We start from the raw sequence: 22,467 nt of genomic DNA on the forward strand, positions 1-22,467 counted from the left end.
GCCCGAGCCCGAGCCCTGCGCCTTTCCCCGCGTCCCGCGCCTGCGCCACGCCCCCGCGCTCTTTGGGGAGATGGCATCGATGTGCTCGGCGCTCTCCTGAGCCAGCCCTAGGAGTGGGCGGGTCCATTTGCCTCAGGTGGTCTAACAGGCGCCGAGGCGGACCAATGGCGTGGCTACGTGGCTCCGCCCCTTCCTTGCGATTGGTCGGCGCTGGAAAGCCGCGGCCTGGGCCTCGGGAGGCGAGCCAGAGAGGGATTCAGTCCCGGTCGTCCGCGCCGCGCGTTTGGTGCTCGCCGGCTGTCCTCGGTCCGCTCGCTCTGCCGCCGCCGCCGCCGCCGCCGCCGTTGCCGCCGCCGCCATGGCCCAGTGAGTGACCGCCCGCGGGCGGCCGGGGAACTTTCCGAGGGCCGACGCGGAGGCCGGAGTCGCCCCAGACGTCGCCTCGCGCCGGGGGTCGCCTGAGCCCGGCCTCGTGCGCCCGGAGCCCCGGCCTTCCAGGGAGCCGCCAGACCCCGAGCCAGCCCCGCGGCCTCGCCTTTCCTTGGACCCAGCCCCTCTGCCCCTCGTGGCGGCGCAGGCGGATCCGGTTCCTAGGAAGGGCGGGAGGGGAGGGGACAGGCGTGGCCGCGGGAAGCCCGGGCCGCTGGACGGCCCCGCTGTGGGAGACGGGAGGCCTGGAATGAGTCGTCCGCAGCTCGGCTAGAGCGCAGAAGAGGCTTCGTGCCGTGGACCTCTCCTGCGGGCATGTTTGCTTGGCCCAGGAGAACATGAGGACCCGTTAAGTGGCAGAGCGGGGTGGCCCGCCTCGAGTTTCACGGAAGGCTGCAAGCCCGGAGTCTAAAGTGCAAAAGGGAGTAGGGGGTTAGAGGAAAGTTAAGACGAGTTATCAATCACAGCAAAAGCTAGAAAGCTCTGGGTCCTTGACTTGGAATGAATTAAGTGCAACTGACAGTTTCCTTTGTTCCTTTTCCCGTCTTTCAGAGCTGATATTGCCCTGATTGGACTGGCTGTCATGGGCCAGAACTTAATTTTGAACATGAACGACCACGGCTTTGTGGTAAGTTAGGAGGGGCACACTCTTCCCTTACGGGTTCTTGTTGCCTTGGTCTGAGTGCTGGTGACCGTTCTGATTCCGAAGAACCCATATAACCTGGAACATGGTTCTCTTTATATGTGCTCTGTTGCTGCTTAGGACATTTTTGCAAGAGATCGAGAAGCACCACTTACCTGTGGGTGTGGGAGGGGCAGCTCCACAATTCTCTGCGGAAGGAAAGTCCTGCTAAATGTATCTGCAGGTTCTGTCAGTTCTGCAGCCTTGAATAAACCTGTTGGTATCCTAAGGAGGAGAAATCCCGCTGGGAGTATAGATTTCTGACTTTATTGCCTAATGGGATCTGGTGAAACGTTCGGGTGTGAATACTAAACTGGCTTAGATACAGGATTATCAGTGACAGAAGATAACAGTCTGGAACTAGCTTGTTCCCAGATTTGAGTCCTAACCAAATAGCAACAGACTCTATCTAGCCTGATAAGTTTTGGGCAGTTGACATTATCCTATATTCAGTTCTTTGCCTTTTCATCCTATTAAAATTAACTTTACGGTGATCAGTCAGCACTTGGGTGGGGAAAAGGTAGAATCAGGGTCCTACCTCCCCAAAACCTTGGGCTGCATAGAAATTCCATTGTCACTTGGTCCTCAGTCTGAAGGTCTTGTACGTCCCAGAACTCCTGATCAGGCCTTTTGTCCTTCTAGGTCTGTGCTTTTAATAGGACAGTCTCCAAAGTTGATGATTTCTTGGCCAATGAGGCGAAGGGCACCAAGGTGGTTGGTGCTCACTCCCTGGAGGAGATGGTCTCCAAGCTGAAGAAACCTCGGCGGATCATTCTGCTTGTGAAGGCTGGTCAGGCCGTCGATGATTTCATTAAAAAACTGGTGAGGCCAGCTCTCTCCCCGCTGCTACTCGTGTGACAGAACGTCTCTCGTTCCCTTCCTTTAGCTATTTCACTTTTTTTTTTTTTGTGGCCGCGTCGGGTCTTAGTTGCGGCACGCGGGGTCTTCTGTTCTGGCACACAGGCTATAGAGCGTGCAGGCTTAGTTGCCTCGCGGTATGTGGGACCTTAGATCTCCGACCAGGGATCGAACCCGCATCCCCTGCATTGGAAGGCGGATTCTTAACCACTAGACCCCCAGGGGAGTCCCTCACTTCTTTTTGCTTAAGAAATTTTGTCCCTTTTCAATTTCTGGATATGATCTGCTCAGTTCTGACAAAATGTTGCTTAAAAGTCTCAGTGTTGGGCTTCCCTGGTGGCGCAGTGGTTGGGAGTCCGCCTGCCGATGCAGGGGACACGGGTTCGTGCCCTGGTCCGGGAAGATCCCACATGCCGCGGAGTGGCTGGGCCCGTGAGCCACGGCCGCTGGGCCTGCGCGTCCGGAGCCTGTGCTCCACAGCGGGAGAGGCCACAACAGTGAGAGGCCCGTGTACCGCAAAAAAAAAAAAAAAAAAAAAAGTCTCAGTGTTGGTTAACCTGACTGGCACCAATTAAGTAAAAACATACCCTCAAATGGTAATAATTCTTAGTATATAAAATTCTGAGGACAAGAGACACGTCCATAAGAATTCATTATCAACCAGAATAGAAACAGTAGTAATCTCAGTGAGCTCTATCTTTGGTATTCAAAAAAAAAACACTTATAGTTTTGATTGTATATTATGAATGTTTAGTGCTAGTCACTATTAAACCTTACTGTCCAAATTTAGAAATAGGTTTCATTTTTCTCAGTATTCCTATAAAGCAACAATTCTCAAATTGTTGTATCATTTAATATAAATGACAAGAGATCCCCTTAGGGAGTCCTAGCAAATGTATCTTTTTTTGGAAGAAGAAAGTAGGCACCTGGGTGGTGCTGGCCGTGCTGTGGTAAGTGGCTGCCTCAGTGCAGTTCTGGTCCCTGATCATCAGCTGAGGGGGTGTTTGCGTCACAGAGGTGCTGATCTTTGTTCTTTGACACATTGTAGTCTGACCCCTTATTTAGGCTTTCCACCACCTCAGGGCCAGGGGATAGTGGACCCATTTGTTCGTGGTCACCACCATCTGTACTCTCCCCAACTTGTTCTCACCGGAGGCCTGATGGCCACTCCTCCACTGGGGGGTCTGTGGGAGAGGAGGGGCCGAAGGGACAGCTGCCTTTTCCCCAGGAAGCATGCCCGGCAGCTTCTGGTCAAAGCGCTGTTGCTATAAGCTTCTGGGGGGACGCCTTTAGGGCCCCTTTCCTCAGCATACCTCTGGGGGGAAGATCACACTGTATTAACCAGGAGGGTTGCCCCCACCATCAGTAAACGGAGACAACCTCATTGCCAGCGCCCTGCAAAGACATTTTTCATCTTCACCAAGAACTTTATTGAACAACGTATTCATCAATCGAAAGAACTTTTTGGCCAACCCCATAGATACTGAAAAACAGTTCTACAGTATCAGCTCTGAAAAAACCAAGGCATTAGCTATTTGGAAGTGTAACAATAAACAAAGGAAAGGGATGAACATTCCTTTCCCAGAGGAGTAATGTTACCAGTGGGGTTGTTTCTACAGGGAGAGGAATTTGTAACCAGTATGCTACTGTTAAAAAAAAAAAAGACCTAGAAAGGAAGAACTTGTGATAAAGCACACACCACACTTTGTGTAGTAAGATGCCAAGCTGCCTATGGTCAGCTACAGACAGAATGGACTGAAAAATGGTAGAGTACTCTTCAGCATAGGACAATATTAAGTAATGTTACCCGGAGCCTTGTTGGGGAAGACTGAATAATGAATACAGTGATAAAGCCAGCCTGACTGGTGTGGCGTAGGAAGATACTCTTGTTCAAGGCTTGGTCTCCTGCTGCCATCTCCAAGTGGTGGTGATCAAATTGTTTATCCATACACAAAACCATTTGATATTTACTGGACCCCTACTCTGTTCTAGGCAGAGATTTTATAGGTCTTTTAGAGCTAATCCAATCTAGGAATAAATATCAGGCAGGTGGTACACATTGGAAACACAAAATTTTCCAAGTAGGTTTTGTTGTAAAAATCTTAGTTAGGGCTTCCCTGGTGGCGCAGTGGTTGAGAGTCCGCCTGCCGATGCAGGGGACACGGGTTCGTGCCCCGGTCCGAGGCACGTGCTGCGGAGCGCCTGGGCCCGTGAGCCATGACCACTGAGCCTGCACGTCCGGAGCCTGTGCTCCGCAACGGGAGAGGCCACAACAGTGAGAGGCCCGCATACCTCAAAAAAAAAAAAAAAAAAAATCTTAGTTAAAAAATTATTTCGGTTGTGGAGAGTTCTGACTGGGTTTGCTAGCCCTGAGCTTTTAAATAGGGTCTAGCTCTAGCCCCAGAGAGGATTGTTGAAGATTAAATAATATATGTATACTTTCAGACAGGGTTTATTTGGGATAAATTCTTGTTTGCTTTAATTGGTCAAGCTATGTTTATTTTTATCTTTCATTTTTTTGGTCCACCTTAATGCTGGTGTCTGGTTACAGGTACCCTTGTTGGACACTGGTGACATCATCATTGATGGAGGAAATTCTGAATATAGGGATACCACGGTAAGCATTCTTCAGTCCACATTCTTCCAGGTTCTGAGAACATTCTAGAAGAAAGTACCAGCATTGTACATGTGACAGAAGAGTAGATGTTTTTCTGTGGTGCTCTTTTGGGATTGGCCATCAAGACATACCTGACGGATGAGGTTCTCATTGGTCACACACATAACTCAAAAGAATGACTGCTGCTTAGGTATGGCAGGCTGGGCGTTTGTGCTTAATCTTCCCTTCCTGTCCTGCCACTCCGTGATACATCAGTGTGCAATGTGGGCGAGCACCACCATGCTGATGGTCTCGTGTGCTGGGAGAAGTCCCTGTATCATCTAAGTGTCAAATAGTCATAAATCATGCTTGTATTAAACCAACTCTTCATTGAGTCTTATTGTACAAGGTCTTTTCCTGTAAAATGAGAATGTATGTTTAGCTTTATTATTTCCCTTTGAGGACAGGGTAGCCATCTTAAACTTCCCAAACAGGGGATTAGTAAGTCAGAAAGGGGATTAAATTTCCTGAATGACCAGGTTATTCGTTGATCCTTGGGTCATTTAAGTCAAATGTGGGATCTCCATACCTGTCTTGTACCTCTTCTCATTCAGTGGGAGAAACTGATTTTAGGGAAGCATGACGAACTTCTTTTTCTCTCATGTAGAGACGGTGTCGAGACCTCAAGGCCAAGGGAATCCTGTTTGTGGGGAGTGGAGTTAGTGGTGGAGAGGATGGCGCCCGGTATGGCCCATCTCTTATGCCAGGAGGGAACAAAGAGGCTTGGTGAGTACCAAAGGCACCCCCCTTGCGTCGACACGGGGAGCCTGAACCTTGAGAACGGGAGAGCTGTGAGCAGTTCTGCCACCCGATCTCCTCTGTGCAGTCTGAGTGTGGGAGATGGGAGATGATGGAAATACTTCTTTCATGTGTACATTTTGTTGCTTTGACATGACGCGTGTGCGTGTTCCTCCTTTCCTTTTTTCTTCTGTTACTTCCTCTCGTACCAGTCATGGAAGTTCTACATAGGTTTCAAGGGTTCGGAGGCTTTACTGAGGCAGCTCAGGTCATGTCCTGTGCACCGTCTGGACGTAGGAGTAAGGTCTGCCTCTCCACCTCCTGTATGTGGTGTATTTAATCATTGTGAGTAACGGCACAATCAGACAGGGCCTGTTCGTCCCAGGGAATAAGGTGGAAAACTTTTATTTGACTGGGGAAAAAACGAATTTTACACTGCTCACTGTGCTGTGTATAAGAGGAAGTATTGGCCGCAGAAAGGGGGATGCTTTGGTGATGATGTGGCAGGAGGGCTGTATAAGGCATAGGCTGTGGGTGATGAGCAGGATAGAGGATTAAAACGAAAAGATGCAAGTGATTAATCATACATAACGTAGACTGAAGGAAACACCGCTGCTGAGACTGCAGGAAGAGAGAAAGCCAGACAGAGGATGATAGAGGGACGGAGCAGAAGAGAAAGAAATAGAAAAGGAAGGATCCTTGTGAGGGAGACGTGGGAAGGTAACGCGCTTTTCCGAGTGAGTTGGTTTCCGAATATTCTAGACTTATGTTAGGCATTAAAGTAAGGAGTGATCAAACCTAATCCCCAAAGGTGAGGGGTTGACTGGGGAAGATTAGTCTTTTAATTACCTCCCTAATGATTAAGTCTGGGGAGTTCTCTTCAGTATGTTAAAGCCTAGAAATAGAGGCCTTCCTGCTTCTCAAAAACTTAAAAATATTTATTTTGGGGTACCGCTAAGTGGGCTGTTAGAAATGCAGACAATACACATGAAAAAGTCTGATATACAGAGGTGCTCTAGTTCTCGTTAATACATTTTCTCACACTGACCTGTTAGAAGCAGAAATGGTACTTTGACCTGAAACAATCAGTCAAAGTTCAGGGAAGCTCTAAAAGCTTAAGATGTAGCTACCCTAGCCCCCTCCTCCTGAGCGTTCACTTGGCAGCCCTGTCAAGTTTTGTGTCTTTACCAAAACCCTTTTGTGAAGAAGGCTTTACTGGTCAAAAGTGAGGAGAAAGGGAACAGCGTCAGGAGTTACTCTGTGCGCCTAGGGGAGGCGGGGAAGGAATGAAGAACAGTTGCTTTTTCTCTGGATGATAAGGAATGTAGCTCTTGGGAATGTTGCATGGTTCTTACTGTCCAGAATCCTGCTGTGCTTGATAACATGCCTCCAGACTAATAGAAGCAGTTGCTACAGAAACAGCTTGGAATCACAGCTTCTTCTGATAGTGCAATAGAAATTTCTTCTGGGGCTTTGCTGACCCTCTTACCCAGCCTTTTTGTCTCCTCTCTCAAATGAGATAGTCCGCAGCCTCTGACTGATTTACCTTGAGGACTTAGCTTATTCATTACTTTTTTGTGGGCACTCTGCCACCCACTAGAAAGGAAACAATTGGGGGGCGGAGGGGAGTCCTTGAGAATTTCATGGAGACCCAGGCCTCCCCTTGTCAGCAGCTGAACCACCCACTTCCTTCCTACAGGCCCCACATCAAGGCCATCTTCCAGGGCATCGCCGCAAAAGTGGGAACTGGAGAACCCTGCTGTGACTGGGTATGTTGTGGGCCCCCCTGAAGCCTGTTGGCACCACGGGCATCGACATGACCAGGGGCAGAGCAAGGATCACCGTGGTCGCAGCGGTTTGCTTTGTGACATAAGCTCGTCAGTGTTTACGTCGCTAGCACAGCCGATGCCGAAAATGCATCAATTGTACATGTCCTTGTATCTTCATTGGAGGTTGATATTAAAAGCAGCCCTTGTCAATTCATCTAAACTATGGATTCCTTAAAAAAGGAACAGGAAGGATGAGGTGAAGTAAGATTTTCTTCGCCATGTTACTTCATGGCTAAAGAGAGGATGTCAAGGGAGTTGCCTGGTGGTCCAGTGGTTAGGACTCTGCACTCTCACCGCCGTGGCCTGGGTTCAATCCCTGCTTGAGGAACTAAGATCCCGCAAGCCGCATGGCGTGGCCAAAAAAAACACAAAGAAAAGAAAAAGAAAGAAAGAATGTTAAGGGGGTAGGGGAGGACAAAAAAAGAGAGAATGTCAGAATCAAAAGTGGAGTTTGCTCCCTGGGGTAGGTGTTCTGTGCTTAGAACAGAGTAAGCTGCAGCTCTTTGCCCTCACTGAATGTGAAGGAGGCCGAGGCACATTCTTTCCCTTCCTATATTTTGTGTTCCTGGTAAAATAAATTTTATCCCTTGTTACAGCCTTAGTCCATCCCATAGATGAAAAAAAAACACTAGGCAGGGGAGACCTGAGTTGTCTTTCTGGCTCTCTACTGACTAGCGGTGTGACATTAGGCAAGTCATTTTCTTCCATGGGCTTCAGTTTTCTCACCTGTCAAATATGGGGGTTGGACTGGATGACCTCCAGGTTCTCTTTAGCTCCTGATCCCCTTGAATTTTATTCTACGTGCCATTTTTATGATGTTAGTTTTGTTTTATATGAGATAAAAGGTAGAGAAGAAATGAGGACTTGGGCCCACGGGGGATGAGGGGAGCCCTCCCCCCGGGCCTGACAGCGCCTGGTGACTAAGCCACTCCTTACATTTTGACCAGTGATCACTGAGTTCAGTCAGAACCTGCTTAGCGCTGAGAGACGCTGGTGCTGTGATTTAGAAGACTGAGTAATTGTCTCACTAGTGTGAAGGATTGGGAAGGGAGCTTTTGTTCCTTGACAATACACTGCTGCGGGAAAAAAAAAAAAAAGTACAGTGACAGTAACTTCTTCTTAGATACATTTAGGACATAATCATGAGGAAATTAACAGTACTTGCCTTTGTATCTTGATCAACTGCTGTTGACTTTCCATAACCCCAAGCCTTACTCTTAGGTTACTGAAAAGAAAAAACTGGTATAGATACTAAAAGCAGGCACCCCTTAGCTCAGTTCTGAAGGTACAGGAAGGAAGGGGTGAAGCAAGGTGTTACTGGCCATGTTACTTCAGGCCAAAGGAAGTGTCAACATCAGAATGGGGGACGGAGGAAGTCTCTATGTCAGGGTGGCAGTGTGACAGCGTCCACCCCAGCAGTGCTGCCAGCGCTGGTCCACCAGCAGGCATATCCCTGTCGTGGTGACGGGAGTGTCTGACTGCAGAACTCTCCTTGTTCTGACTCCTTGCCCTCCAACCAGTTTTCAGATAATCTGGCTTCCCAAGTAGCTTGTCCACAGGGACAGAATGTGTTGATCAGACTAACACTTGTAACCATTAAGATACGTAGTTAAATTTCTCATCATAAATTTACAGACTGGTATTCTGATTGTATACATCTTGCCAGCATTATTAGAAATCAGTACCTTGTCAGTTGTGGGACCCTGGCAAGAACACATTTCTGGGCTTACAAGGTTGAGGGCAGACGTTGCATCTGAGGTCATTTTATCTCTCTGTGGCCATTACAACTACAGTACATTTATATATTGTTTAAAGTACAAGTGATTTAATTAGCCAGCTTCTTTTCACCTGCGGTTGCTAGAAAAATCACTTCAGGAAAAAGAAGACTCCTTTTACTTGTGGGAGGGGGCTGGGGAGTGGGGAGTTCCTTTTTTTTTTTTTTTTTCTTTTTTTTTTTTTTTGCGGTATGCGGGCCTCTCACTGTTGCGGCCTCTCCCGTTGCGGAGCACAGGCTCCGGACGCGCAGGCCCAGCGGCCATGGCTCACGGGCCCAGACCGGGGCACGAACCCGTATCCCCTGCATCGGCAGGCGGACTCTTAACCACTGCGCCACCAGGGAGGCCCCGGGGAGTTACTTTTAATAACAATGAGAAAGAATGGAAAATGTAGGCTAAAGACCTGTGGGTACTTAACAGTGAATTTGGGGATTTTGAAAAACCATTAAAGGAATGAATTTGGAATTAGTTTACAATAGCATCGTGCTGGATTGAGGCTTGTGTTGGGTTGTTATATGATGATTCTTCTTTTGAAAATACTGTAAATATTTGTTCGTATTTGTTATTTTTTGTATGGGGAGGGAGCCTTGCCAAAGAACTGGATGTGGGCGTCTCTGGTGTATTTCCTGGCTCCCTGAAAGCCTCTTGGCCCTTGTGGCTCTAACAGGTGGGGGACGAGGGGGCAGGACACTTTGTGAAGATGGTGCACAACGGGATAGAGTACGGAGACATGCAGCTCATCTGCGAGGCCTACCACCTGATGAAAGACGTCCTGGGCATGGAGCACAAGGAGATGGCAAAGGTGAGTCCCGGGCCCTGGGCGGGGAGCGCTGCTCAGGTGAGAAGGCTTTGCTGGTGACGATAAGTCCTTCCTCATTCTTTTTCCCTTGGTCATTCTGGTGGCCTGGATGGACTCAGCCTAATCTAAGGGAAGCTCTCAGTAACAGGACCATAAAATCTGATAGCCAGTCACTAAGCCAGAAGTTCCCAGAGACTCTTGGTGTAATCCTCTCTCCCACTCAGGGACCCTGACTGTGTGTCAGGCCTGTGTCACTTAACTGCCTGGTCTCGTTTGATCCTCCGTTGGTACCATGTGGGAGGTGCAGCAGAAGCTCGCTTTTCTGATCCAGGTGGGACTGGCTGTTAGACAGCTATTCAAAAAAAAGATAGTCAAAGTTGGGAAACATAAGCGTTTTCCCCAACATTTTATTATGAAAATGTTCAAACATACAACAAACTGGAAAGAATTGGACAATGATCAGTTACATACACACAACCTAGATTCTACCATTAACATTTTACTCTGCTTACTTTGTCAAATATCTGTCCATCCCTCTATTAGTTTTATCTTTTTTAAAAAATACACTTCAAAGTAAACTGCAGACATTTGTACTGTTTTCTCTAAATACTTTAGCATCATTAACTAGGCATACATTTATTTTAACTGAAAATATAGGAAGGTACGTTCAGTCACCCATCATTTCATGGAGAGCCAGGTCCTTTTTCTTTGAAGTGTGGCTCTGCTGATTAGCATTCTAATCAACTTTCTTATCATCTAGAGTTTGTAGTTTCAGTTATTTCAAGTGGAACATGATTTAAAGACACTTTCAAGGCACACAGTGCAGAATCCTTCCAGATTTTTTACATTCTTTTCCCTCCTAATTTTAAAATTTGTGTTGGGAATTCCCTGGCAGTCCAGTGGTTAGGACTCTACACTCTCACTGCCAAGGGCCTGGGTTCAACCCCTGGTTGGGGAACTAAGATCCCACAAGCCATGTGGTGTGGCCCCAAAAAAAAAAAAAAAAAAAAGTGTGTCATCCCCACTTGTTTTGTTTCACTAACTTGCCTTTATTGTTCTTTCCAAAACAGTTTGACTTAGTTTTCATAGAAACATTGCTTTTCTTTTTGTGTTCATATTTAATTGGTTTACATAATATGAGTGCCAGGCACTGTTGTATGCTGGGGATATATTAGTGGAAAAAACAAAGTCCCTGCCCTCATGGACCTTGGAAAGACAGACAGTAATGACTGAATATATAAAACTTGTTTGTGATCACTATTATAAAGAAAAGTAAACGGGAGGAAGAGGCTGCTCTAGATCAGGTGATCAAGGAAAGTGTACGAAAACCCAAGTGAGGTGAGGGGACACCTGGCTCTGAGGAAAGCACTGGCCTGATGACCAGAAAATCAGCATGAACAGGTTGAAATCAGAAGCAGCTGACTCTTGGTTAGCATAAAACTCAGCTGGTGGCAGAAGTGTTCGGGTGTCCTGCAGAGGAGCCTGGAAGCCTCAGGTTCTGAGCAGATTGTGAGCATCGGTCAATATTTACACGGGAAAGGGATGAATCAGTCAAGGGAGCATCTGCGGTATAATCGTAGGTTGTCCCACATTGTTTTCTTTCACATCCTGCACACAGGCCTTTGAGGAATGGAATAAGACAGAGCTGGACTCATTCCTGATTGAGATCACAGCCAATATTCTCAGGTTCCAAGATACTGACGGCAAACACCTGCTGCCAAAGATCAGGGACAGCGCGGGGCAGAAGGGCACCGGGAAGTGGACCGCCATCTCTGCCCTGGAGTACGGCGTCCCCGTCACCCTCATCGGTAACGCTCAGCTTTGGGTGGAACCTTTTCCTCTCGCTGTTTTGACCCTGGTGTCTTTCTGGCAACTAAGAGTTACCAGATCCCTCAGAGAATCTGTTCCACCCTAGTCGGCTTTCCGAGCGCGGTCTGCTCTTCCTGCACTTGAGTAAGTTGACGGTGTGAGAGAGGCGGAAGCTGCTTTTGAATCTCGTCTTTATAATCCTTCTGTCAGGCATGTGAGCTTTGAGATAAATTCAAAAGTTACTACCTGTCTTGTCCAGTTTGACTTTGGGGGTCGTTTTAACATAAGTGATTAAATTATAGTCAATGACCTAAGATCTTTCTAATAGGGAAGCTAACTGTAATGGAATTTTTCATACAAAAGTTCACAGAATAATAAAAGTTTATGTACTCAACATTTATAACTATTTTGCCGAGGTTTTTTCCTCAGATATTTGAGGAATAAAATACTACCTAAGCATTTCCAGTCCTTTAATATTCTTTTCCTAAGTTCCTTCCCCTTTTTCTTTTAGAAGAAAACTACTGTCCTGAAGTGAGTGTATATCCTTCCCATCCATGTTTTTTATCTTATCTTAGTGAGCTAAGCATCAAACTCAAAAAGTTGTAGAGAGAAGGAAATAATAAAAAGCAGAAATAAAACAAAAATAATAAGGGGATTAACAAAACTACATGATGGTTCTTTAAGAATAAAATAGATACATTCTGTCAAGATTGGAAAAGGAGAATGAAGGGAGGCTCCTGGTCTGCTTCATGAAGGCTGATCTTTGCTCCTGGCAGAATGGTTCCCCCTGCAGTAATAAAACAAGTTTTCTTGTTGGCTCTTCCAGACATAGGTTGCCTTTCCCTCCCTGGTCTCCTCCCGCCTTTGGTTTCCTGTTAATTATGCCTGACCGTGTTTACAGTGGACTGGGTAGTTTCAGGCACAGTAAGGAGGAAGCAGTTTGCTTAGTCCAGCTCTACAGAGAAGGAAGTTGACTGCTTTTTAGCTAATCTGAGTGCTACCCTGGGCGGGGGCCCAAGGGGACAGTAATTGGGAGCAGTTTATTCATCACTGCCTCAAAAAGAGTCCTGCTCTCTTGTTTCAGAGACTTTGTACCCTACCTTCCAGCTGATGGTAGTCAGCCTTCCTCCCTGGCTGCGTGCCATTCTTGTTTGTTGAACTGACGGGGAAGTGAGTCTTCCAGCTAATCTTTAGGTAACCCCGAGGGTTACGCCACACTCGCCTCTTCCTGCCTTTTGTCTTCTGAAGCTTCCGCCTAGGAATGCTAAGTCATCCTGTGTGTGCGCTGCAGGAGCCCAGAGAGCCGGGCAAGGACAAGGACAGGGAGATACCTGCTCTCAGGTTTATGGCCAGAACCCTTTCCTCAGAAATAAAGTCCTCTGTTAGTTCCCAAAGGTTTTACTTCATTCTGTCTGTTGGGGGAAAAAATGGTTAATTTATTCTAATTATATAAAGTATCAATTGGGCAAGCATTTATAAGTGATAATTTTTAAGATACTAATATCTTAATATTAAAATACCATATTGGGGACTTCCCTGGCGGTCCAGTGGTTAAGAATCCGCCTTCCAATACAGGGACGCGGGTCCCAGCCCTGGTCAGGGAACTAAGATCCCACATGCCATGCACAGCACAGCCCCCCCAAAAAACAAAAAAAAATATTGAAATATTTTTTATTCAAATGAAGTAAAATTGTGAAACTGTAATGGTGACCATGGACATAGCAAAAACTAAACTGTAAGAATTAGAAAATGGAGTTTTTTGAAGGGTGAAGTCTCAGTGTACTCGTTGTTTCAAAGTGATGAGTATTAGTGCTTCGAAAGAAAAGAAATGAAGCCTTTGGTGACCATTTATAAATTAAAGTCCTCGCAAATGAAACTGAAACTTTACTGGAGGACCAACACTGAGTAATTCTTAATAATAGTGGTTTTGCTCTTCGTTTTTTCCCCTTAAAATTCCCCTTTGAAGTTTATGGTGATCTTTGAGGTTGAATACGTGTATTTATGTTGGAAGACTGACTTGGAGTTTTCATTTTCCAATTAACCATTAGAGCTTTTTATGAAAGTTCTTTCTGATCCAGGTTAGCTTTTGTGGCCGAAGGTTGAGACTTTGAGCTCGCGGTAAAACTGGAAATCGTGCTCCATTGCTCTTTTCCCTCAGCTTCTCTGGCTTGTGTGTGCTTCTCCTCGGGTTCTGCGTGTGAGTTGTGGTGACTTGTTATCTCCCCCCTCCCCCCACGTAGGAGAAGCGGTCTTTGCTCGATGCTTATCATCTCTGAAGGACGAGAGGATTCAAGCCAGCCAAAAGCTGAAGGGGCCTCAAAAGGTCCAGTTCGAAGGAGATAAGAAATCATTCCTGGAGGACATTCGAAAGGTGGGGTGCCGCCCCGCAGTGGCAGCGGGGGTGGGACTGGTGGGGAGAACACCCCGAGGCCACGGGGAGGACGTGGGGTCTGTCCACGCTTGCCCGTTGATCTGATTTGCAGCCTTTCCTAAACCGTGTCCTCGTTAGAGCTGCACTGCGGGGCGGGGGGGCGGGGGGGGATTAGGCAGCCGTGGGCCAGCCGCAGTTCTGATGAGTCTTTGTGCCCTCCTTTAGGCCCTCTATGCTTCCAAGATCATCTCTTATGCTCAGGGCTTTATGCTGCTAAGACAGGCAGCCACTGAATTTGGCTGGACCCTCAACTATGGTGGCATTGCCCTGATGTGGAGGGGGGGCTGCATCATCAGGAGGTGAGTGGTCGGGGGACCTGCCACCTGCCGTGCGGGAGCGCCGTGGTCTTAGGGCGCTCTCGGGGACGGTTTCCCTGGAACTGGTACAGTGAGTCCTCTCGCTGGGACGCTGGCGACCAGGCAGGTTTAGGTGTCACATCTCACTTTCTTCCTGCTCGTCAGTTATTCTAACTCGCGTGTCCACCCTACCCCGTCTAAAGTAGTTCTGTGAGCACGGTTGTGCCCTCGGGCCTCACCTCTCGGGACCTGGGCTGTCTGTATTCACGGCACGTACAGCGAGCTGGTGGGGATGGGGGGACAGGTGCCTTCGTACCTCGCGAGGGTATCTGTCAGCTTCCAACTTACTTCCCCTGCTTTCTGCCAGGCCTTCAGCCCGCTAGTTAAGATTCATTGATTTTTTTCCCTCTTGATTATTTCAGTGTATTCCTAGGAAAGATAAAAGATGCGTTTGATCAAAACCCAGGACTTCAGAACCTACTACTAGATGACTTCTTTAAGTCAGCTGTGGATAACTGCCAGGTATGTGGCCCAGAGCTGGGTGGTACGGGAATTCTCTCTCAGTGGGTTTTGCTCTGGGGGTGTCTGCTTTTTCATTTATGCATGAAAATCTGTTGTCTTTTCTGTGAGCTTATCACTAGTCTTCGGCTTTGCTTTTTTGCTCAGGACTCCTGGCGGCGGGCAGTCAGTACTGGTGTGCAGACGGGCATCCCCATGCCCTGCTTCACCACTGCTCTTGCCTTCTACGATGGATATAGACACGAGATGCTGCCGGCCAACCTAATCCAGGTGAGCTTTTGGAGTAGGTGGTGAACATTAACCTGGGTGGTACCTGGGGTCACGTGCCTGCATCTGTTCTATAACCAACCCATTTCTTGTTTTCTAGGCTCAGCGCGATTACTTTGGGGCTCACACCTATGAACTCTTGGACAAACCGGGACAGTTTATCCACACCAACTGGACAGGCCATGGTGGCAGTGTGTCCTCGTCTTCATACAACGCCTGATCAGATTCCGTTATGCGCCACGACTCCACAGACCGGTACATTCCACTTGCCACACAGCACGGCTTACATGGCCCTTTGCCCTACTTTCTGCTCAGATCTTTGAAAATAAAGTGTCGTAAGAGACTCCTCTGAAGAGTCAACCCCAGTTTGTTTGTAAAGTAGCTCTGTGAGAACCATCACGCCCTCTGCCCTCGCCTCTTGGGATGGAGCAGAAATGGAGCGTGTGCGCGACCTCGGGAGCCAGCTCCCTCTCACGTAGGTGGGAAGAGGTTTTGTGGAATTTGATCAAACTGGAGTCTTTGTCTCATGCAGCTGAATTCCCTTTTCCCTTTATTTAATAAAAATTTTAAAAAAAGAAAAGAAAAATCATATTTATGCTTCTCCAGATTCTTAAATATTCTCACCTTATCCACACTGAGCCATATCCTCATTGGCAGAACGACGTGCACCCGGTTTCATTACATTTGAATTAATTTATTTCCTTCCTTTATTTAGCCTTCTTAAATATTTTCCTCTTTGTTTTCTTTTTAAAAAAAAGAAAAAAGAAAGAAAAGACCTCAATAATAGTACCAGGAACAGCAAAGTTAGGTAATGATTAACTCTGGAGGGAAGGGTGAGGAGAGGTAGTCAAGGGGTGGGTGTACAGGCTTATGACTTTGGACAAATTATTTAATCTATAATTATAATGGCCTCAGTCTTCTCATTTGTAAAATGGGGATAATCATCGTACCTGCCTCCTTAAGGCTATTTTGAAGATTCACCTAGTAAAAACAGACCGACACTTGACACATAATAATAAGTACCTACTTAAGTGGTAATTATTATTATTACCACTTCAGGTGTGCCTGTCCCTGAAGCAGTGGCATTTCTGAGAGTTAGAAACCAAATGTTACTTCTCAGCACTCACTGGTGAATTCACTTTGGAAACCGGCCCTCAAAAAGTTCCCGGCGGGGCTCCTCTGTGTGCTCTAGTAAGGACAAACAGATCTTAACTGAATACACTACTGCCATAACACCTGCACCACCACCCTGCCAGGGGGTGGATCTTGGGAAAAAAAGGCAGATTCTGACTCAGCAGGTCTGGGGTGGGGCCCCACATTCTGTATTTCTAACGAGCAACCAGGTGAGTCCATTATGGCATAGGGCAAAACAAACGGAAGCTCCTTTATCACTAAAAGAATATAACCGTCCTTTGCCTAGGTCCTTGACAGGGTTTTTTTTTTTTACTCTATATGATTTCATGCCTTTGGAATTTTACATCCCATGACTTATTTGAAAAATTAATGTCTGCCACACAGTGAATACTATTTAAGGTTGACTATTACCTACTTCCTGCTGAAGGTGAGGTGGTCAAACAATTCTGAAAGTGGATAGAGGTGGCCACGGATGGGTTCTGCCCCCACCCAGGTCCTGTCCAGCCTAACTGCCACAGGGACAGTCTGGTGGCCATTCCAGCAAAGGGCCTCCCTTGGTAGAGACCGTGGGCCTATTATCTTTCTGCTTTCTTTCTGCTTCATTTGAGACACAGTGGAGTTAAGACATAAGCATCAGGCAAGGGAGCAGACAGGACCTCTCAGCAGAGGCTTTAGGCAGGGGGTTTACAGGTGTTACATTTCTTTGAGGCAGATGTGGAGCCATCTTTTTAGGAGGGGTAGAGAGACCGTCAGGATGTATATACTATGTTTAGTATGTATGTTAGCACAGACATGTTCGCTGTTATAGTAACAGATACGCTGTTCCAGTAACAAACCACCCCAAACTCAGTGGTGTGATATAACCACCATTTTTATCATTCTCCTAATTCTGAGGGTCAGGAAGTTGGAAGGGTACAGAAGCGACAGCTTGTCTCTGTTCCACAATGTCTTGGAGCCTCAGCTAAGAAGACTTGAACGCTGGGGGTGATTCCATGGCTGGGATCACTTGGAGGTGTCTGTCTCCTTCATTCATTGGGCGGTTGATGCTGGCTGGGACCTCAGCTAGGGCTACCAGCTGGAAAGGTGCACGGCGGCCTCACCACGTGGCCTTAGCCTAGGCAAACTTCTTACTTGGTGGCCCAGGGCTCCAAAGGGGAGTGTTCCAGCTAACAAAACGGATACCACATTGCCTTTTAAGACCTAGCCATGGATGTGACACAGCATTATTTCAGCCACATTATATCAGTTAGAAGTGAGTCATAAGCCCTCTAAGTTCAAGGGAAGGAGTATTAGGCTTTACCTCTTGATGGCAGAGTGGCAAAGTTCTAGAAGAGCATGTGGGTCAGGAGATTTTTTTTTTTCCCAAATATAATCTGCCACACATGCTTCCCTGGAAAAGGACAATTTGTTACATGGGGAAGTTGGGAACTCTGTCCCTATTTGGAGGTTTTCCTGAGGGCCTCATACAGTATTTATGGAATATATAAGAATATAATAATAGCTAACAGAGTGTGTGGCAGGCACTGTCTTTTTTTTAAATTTATTAATTTAATTTTTTTCTTCTTTGGCTGCGTTGGGTCTTTATTGCTTGCTGCGTGCGGGCTTTTCTCTAGTTGTGGCACGCGGGGGCTACGCTTCATTGCGGGGCGCGGGCTTCTCTGTGCGGTGGCACGGGCTCTAGACGCGTGGGCTCAGTAGTTGTGGCGCATAGGTTTAGCTGCTCCGTGGCACATGGGATCTTCCCGGACCAGGGATCGAACCCATGGCCCCTGAATTGGCAGGTGGATTCTTAACCATCGTGCCACCAGAGAAGCTCCCAGGCACTGTTTTTTTTTTTTTTTTTTTGCGGTAAGCAGGCCTCTCACTGCTGTGGCTTCTCCCGTTGCGGAGCACGGGCTCCGGATGCGCAAGCTCAGCGGTCATGGCTCACGGGCCCAGCCGCTCTGCGGCATGTGGGATCTTCCCGGACCGGGGCACGAACCCGTGTCCCCTGCATCGGCAGGCGGACTCTCAACCACTGCGCCACCAGGGAAGCCCCCAGGCACTGTTTTAAGTTTACTCATTTAATACAACAGCCTCTGAAGTAGGTACTACCATTATCCCCAATTTACAGATAAAGCCCAGGGATGTGAAGTAACTTGTCCAAGACCACATAGCTCCTGCAGAACTGAAAAGTGAGCCCCGGGAATCTGGTGCCAGAATCCATGCACTTAATCATCAGACTATCTTACTGCTCAATGTGTACGATGCAATACTCATTGGCAGATTTACTGTACACCTACTATGTGCCAAGCACCGTGCTGGGAACCATTTGTTTAGTGGTGAGAGAATTTGAAAGTCCTTGACCTCATGAGCTCCTAGAATACGTACAACAGCCGATGGAGATGGAGTTCTGAATCAGCATTTTACAATGCAAATTTAGGGAAAATAAACGATTAAACATTTATGGTACCCTATTTAATGCAGCTGGAAGGGGCTCAGGAAACCTGCAGTGTCTTTGCCTTATTTATGGTGAGGGCAGTGGGACGAGAGAAGAGGATAAGCGTGTGGACTCAGAAGCCAGGCTGCTCAGAATCGGGGCTCTCCCACCTCCTAGCAGTTCAACCTCTGACAAAGTCCTTTCACCTCTGGGATACTCTTCCCTCATATATAAAATGGGGGTAACAGCACCCACCTCCGAGGGCAGGGCAACTAGGGCACAGCCAGGAGCAAGTCAGCGCTCAGAGTGTTAACCAAGGGGGCAAGAGGGCCTTGTCGGCGCAATGCTGACACCTAGTGGCCAGTTTACACGCCTGCTCTTCATCCTGTGAAAATAGTCCCAACCAACCACAGTTGACCCTTGAACAAGAGGTGGGTGGATAGGGGTGCTGATCCCCACGTTCCCCCTCCCGCAGCTGAAAATCTGCGTATAATTTATAGTGGGCCCTCCAAGTGTGTGGTTTGGCGCGCAAAGATTCGACCCACCGCGGATCGTGCAGTGCCGTAGCATTTAGTATTGAGAAAAACCCTTGTGCAAGTGGACCCGTGCGCTTCAAACCCGTGTTGTTCAGAAGGTCAGCGTACATCCGTTTTCTGTAACGTAATACCTCAGCCCTGGACCTCTCTCTTCAGATCCTAAAGGGTTAGGGTATCTGCACGTGTCACTGGAATAATGCTTTTTCAGCCCGGGAAATAATTGTTACTGTTTCTTGAACACTTATGAGAGGCAATTTAAACCTCACAACTCTTTTCTTTAAAAAAAACCAAAAATAAGGTTGTTCTGTACATACTAGTCTGCAAGTTCTTTCACGTAACGTCCTAGAGGGCCTCATTCTATAAACTGGCAATTTAAATGCCTTAGAGTTTAGTGTTTCCAAGAACCCTTCGTAAATTATTCTGAAGAATAAAAACCTTAGATTGTGCAACTAACCACCCCCTAATAACTTTGCGTGTTGAACCTCTGCCTCCTCAGCCCCCAGCAGTTTGGCTTCAGCTGAGATGTGGGGTAGCTGCGGGGTCAGGAGTCAAAAGGCACTCCTGTGTGATTCTTCGCCTGCAGTCTCTCTCTCCTTTATCCCTGACTTCCACCACAGAGGTAGTAAGAGGGAGGGTGCCTGTATATTCTTCCAATTAAGCACAAATAAACTCTGAACATCCTCCTTTTCTTTGGTAGTTTCTTTAATCAGGAAAGCCAGATGATTTTTTTTTTTTTTCTTTTTGCGGTATGCGGGCCTCTCACTGCTGTGGCCTCTCCCGTTGCGGAGCACAGGCTCCGGACGCGCAGGCCCAGCGGCCATGGCTCACGGGCCCAGCCGCTCCGCGGCATATGGGATCCTCCCAGACCGGGGCACGAACCTGTATCCCCTGCATCGGCAGGCGGACTCTCAACCACTGCGCCACCAGGGAGGCCCCAAGCCAGATGATTTTAACATGCAGTGAGAAGGTGCTGGAATAGAGGAAAAGACTGGGATGTGATAAAGCCTCTAGGGGCTCTCAACGTGAGTTAAAAATAAACACAGCACTAAACTGTGAAAGAAGTGTGAGGAGGTCCAAAAATATGATTTTCCTCTTGATGACTGCAATAAGGCTTTAGAAAATACACAGGTTTCCCCCTTCCTGAAAGTTCACGTTCCACCACTTTGCTTTTATGAAAGCCCGGCATTAGTATCTGCTTTCGCTAACCAAAAGAAATCCAAAGAGAATTTTCATTTTTACGAGAAAAAAGCCATTGCCATACTAATGTAGAACTTCATAAAAGTGCAGTGGCTTAGCGCAAACTTTCAAAAGCAGGGGATACCTGTGCATATATCTAAGTCAAATTTCTTTACAAAAATCGGGGGGCCTCTACTTTGTCAGGACTCACGGAGACGCTGCTGAGAGTCAGATCCTCAACAAACATTCGGTGGGGGAGCACCCACCGTGCACCCGGCTCTGGGGCCCTCACTGCAACTCAGCGAGCTGGGCACTCAGGTCTGCATCTCACAACTGACTCCAACACAGTACATTCTTTTTTTTTTTTTTTTTTTGCAATGCATTCTTTCAACTTTGATTCAGTGTGTTTACTACGTGCCAGGCCAGCAGTGTGCTACAGCCAGTTCCTACAGTGAGAGTTGATTTCTAAATTTTCAGGAGTACTGAAAACCAGAAACAAACACGGCCATTATTAAGAATTAAGTTCCATAAATCTGGGCTTAAATAAATTGTATTAAAAACAAAGGTAGGGCTTCCCTGGTGGCGCAGTGGTTGAGAGTCCGCCTGCCCATGCAGCGGACACGGGTTCATGCCCCGGTCGGGGAAGATCTCACGTGCCGCAGAGCGGCTGGGTCCGTGAGCCATGGCCGCCGAGCCTGCACGTCCGGAGCCTGTGCTCCGCAACGGGAGAGGCCACAACAGTGAGAGGCCCGCGTACCGTAAAAACAAAAACAAAAATGGTAGTAAAAACTCAAAAGTCATCACTTCTTAATTACACTACTACGTTGCACATTTTTCTATCATCTACGCTCTTGACGTTATTTCCACCTATTGTGTCTGACTGGTGGGTGTGCAGCATCTCTTCTCCGTGTGAGACCGTGCCCTACAGGGTTAAAAGAAATCCTTGACAGTGTCCTACCGAACAGCAGATAAGGGAACCACCTGTTAGAAACCCCTCTGCTTGCAGCCTCCTTTACTGATTAAGCCGGCTTATTTGTTTGTTTTTCCATTCTCTAACTGCATCCCCTCCAAGCTTCACATAGCCTAGGTAATGTATCACCATACTTCTAAACTGCCCTTATAATGTTTCTGACGTATGGGTCACTATAGTAACGGGGGTCTTGTTTTCGCGAACTTTGGAGTTGGCTCCTGCCCAGTTCAGACCAGCTAAGACTAGTTCGGACCACCGACCCTAAAACTGCGCTTGCGCAGAACACTGACGGCCTCACCTTTTCCCTGCCTCCGAGCACCTTTCCCCACACCTAAGACCACCCTGCTGCTTTATCCCATAAATATCTCAAGCCTCTGGCCTTCTGGGATGACGGCCTGAGATTTGTTCTCTTGTCTCCTTCCGTGAGGACCTCGTCAACAAACTCTCTGCTGCAAACTTCAGTGTCTCCGTGTTTGGCCTGCTGCTCCTGGGGCACACAAACCTGGTTTGGTAACAAATGCTGAGCTCAGTTTCCTCATATTGGTGGCTTGAAATCGGCCATGGTGGGAGTATTTACACCAAGGAAATCTACAGATATACAAATTAATTCCTTGTTGACTGTTTACTTAAGGAAGTGAGGGGGGAAATATGTTAATAATGCAGATTAAACTTGAATGTGTATGGTGTCTGCAGCCTTTACCTCATGAGTAGCACAAGTTGAGGAAATAACTCTTCCAGTACTTGACACGATTATTCGACTCAGCAGAGAAGTTCCTTACTCATGTCATCAACGTGAGTGAAGCTCCAAAGGAGGAAAGTAACTGAAGAAAGTTTGGAAGCAGAGAAGATCCAACGTTGGGTTTCACTTTACTTTTTTTTTTTTTTTAATTTTTTGGCCGCGCAGCACAGCATGCAGTATCTTATTAGTTCCCTGGCCGGGGATGGAGCCTCTGCGCCCCTGCAGTGGAAGCGTGGAGTCTTAACCACTGGACCCCCAGGAACTCCCCTATTTCACTTAACTCTTAACGTAAAAGAAAATCAGCCAACATTCGGGTCATAGCTATATTCCTTTGGCAATGGCACTGGGGTGAGCAACTTATTCGCTGAAGGGGATAGAAATCAAACATTTATCCGTGGTCTGACT

At 47.3% G+C, this 22,467-nt stretch overlaps 1 protein-coding gene across 1 annotated transcript; it reads left to right on the forward strand.

Moving 5' to 3' along the window:
* Positions 1-238: 238 nt before the first annotated feature.
* PGD (phosphogluconate dehydrogenase) lies at positions 239-15,453 on the forward strand. The gene is made up of 13 exons (XM_060088954.1): positions 239-366; positions 982-1,057; positions 1,754-1,933; positions 4,521-4,586; positions 5,233-5,351; positions 7,063-7,132; positions 9,635-9,769; positions 11,385-11,574; positions 13,816-13,946; positions 14,172-14,305; positions 14,725-14,824; positions 14,969-15,091; positions 15,189-15,453. Exons 1-13 carry the CDS (start codon positions 359-361, stop codon positions 15,306-15,308), a joined length of 1,452 nt encoding a protein of 483 aa, XP_059944937.1. The 5' UTR covers positions 239-358; the 3' UTR covers positions 15,309-15,453.
* The last annotated feature ends 7,014 nt before the right edge of the window (positions 15,454-22,467 follow it).

Source organism: Mesoplodon densirostris, chromosome 2 (genome assembly GCF_025265405.1).
Source record: "Mesoplodon densirostris isolate mMesDen1 chromosome 2, mMesDen1 primary haplotype, whole genome shotgun sequence".
NCBI classification, from domain to species: Eukaryota; Metazoa; Chordata; class Mammalia; order Artiodactyla; family Ziphiidae; genus Mesoplodon; species Mesoplodon densirostris.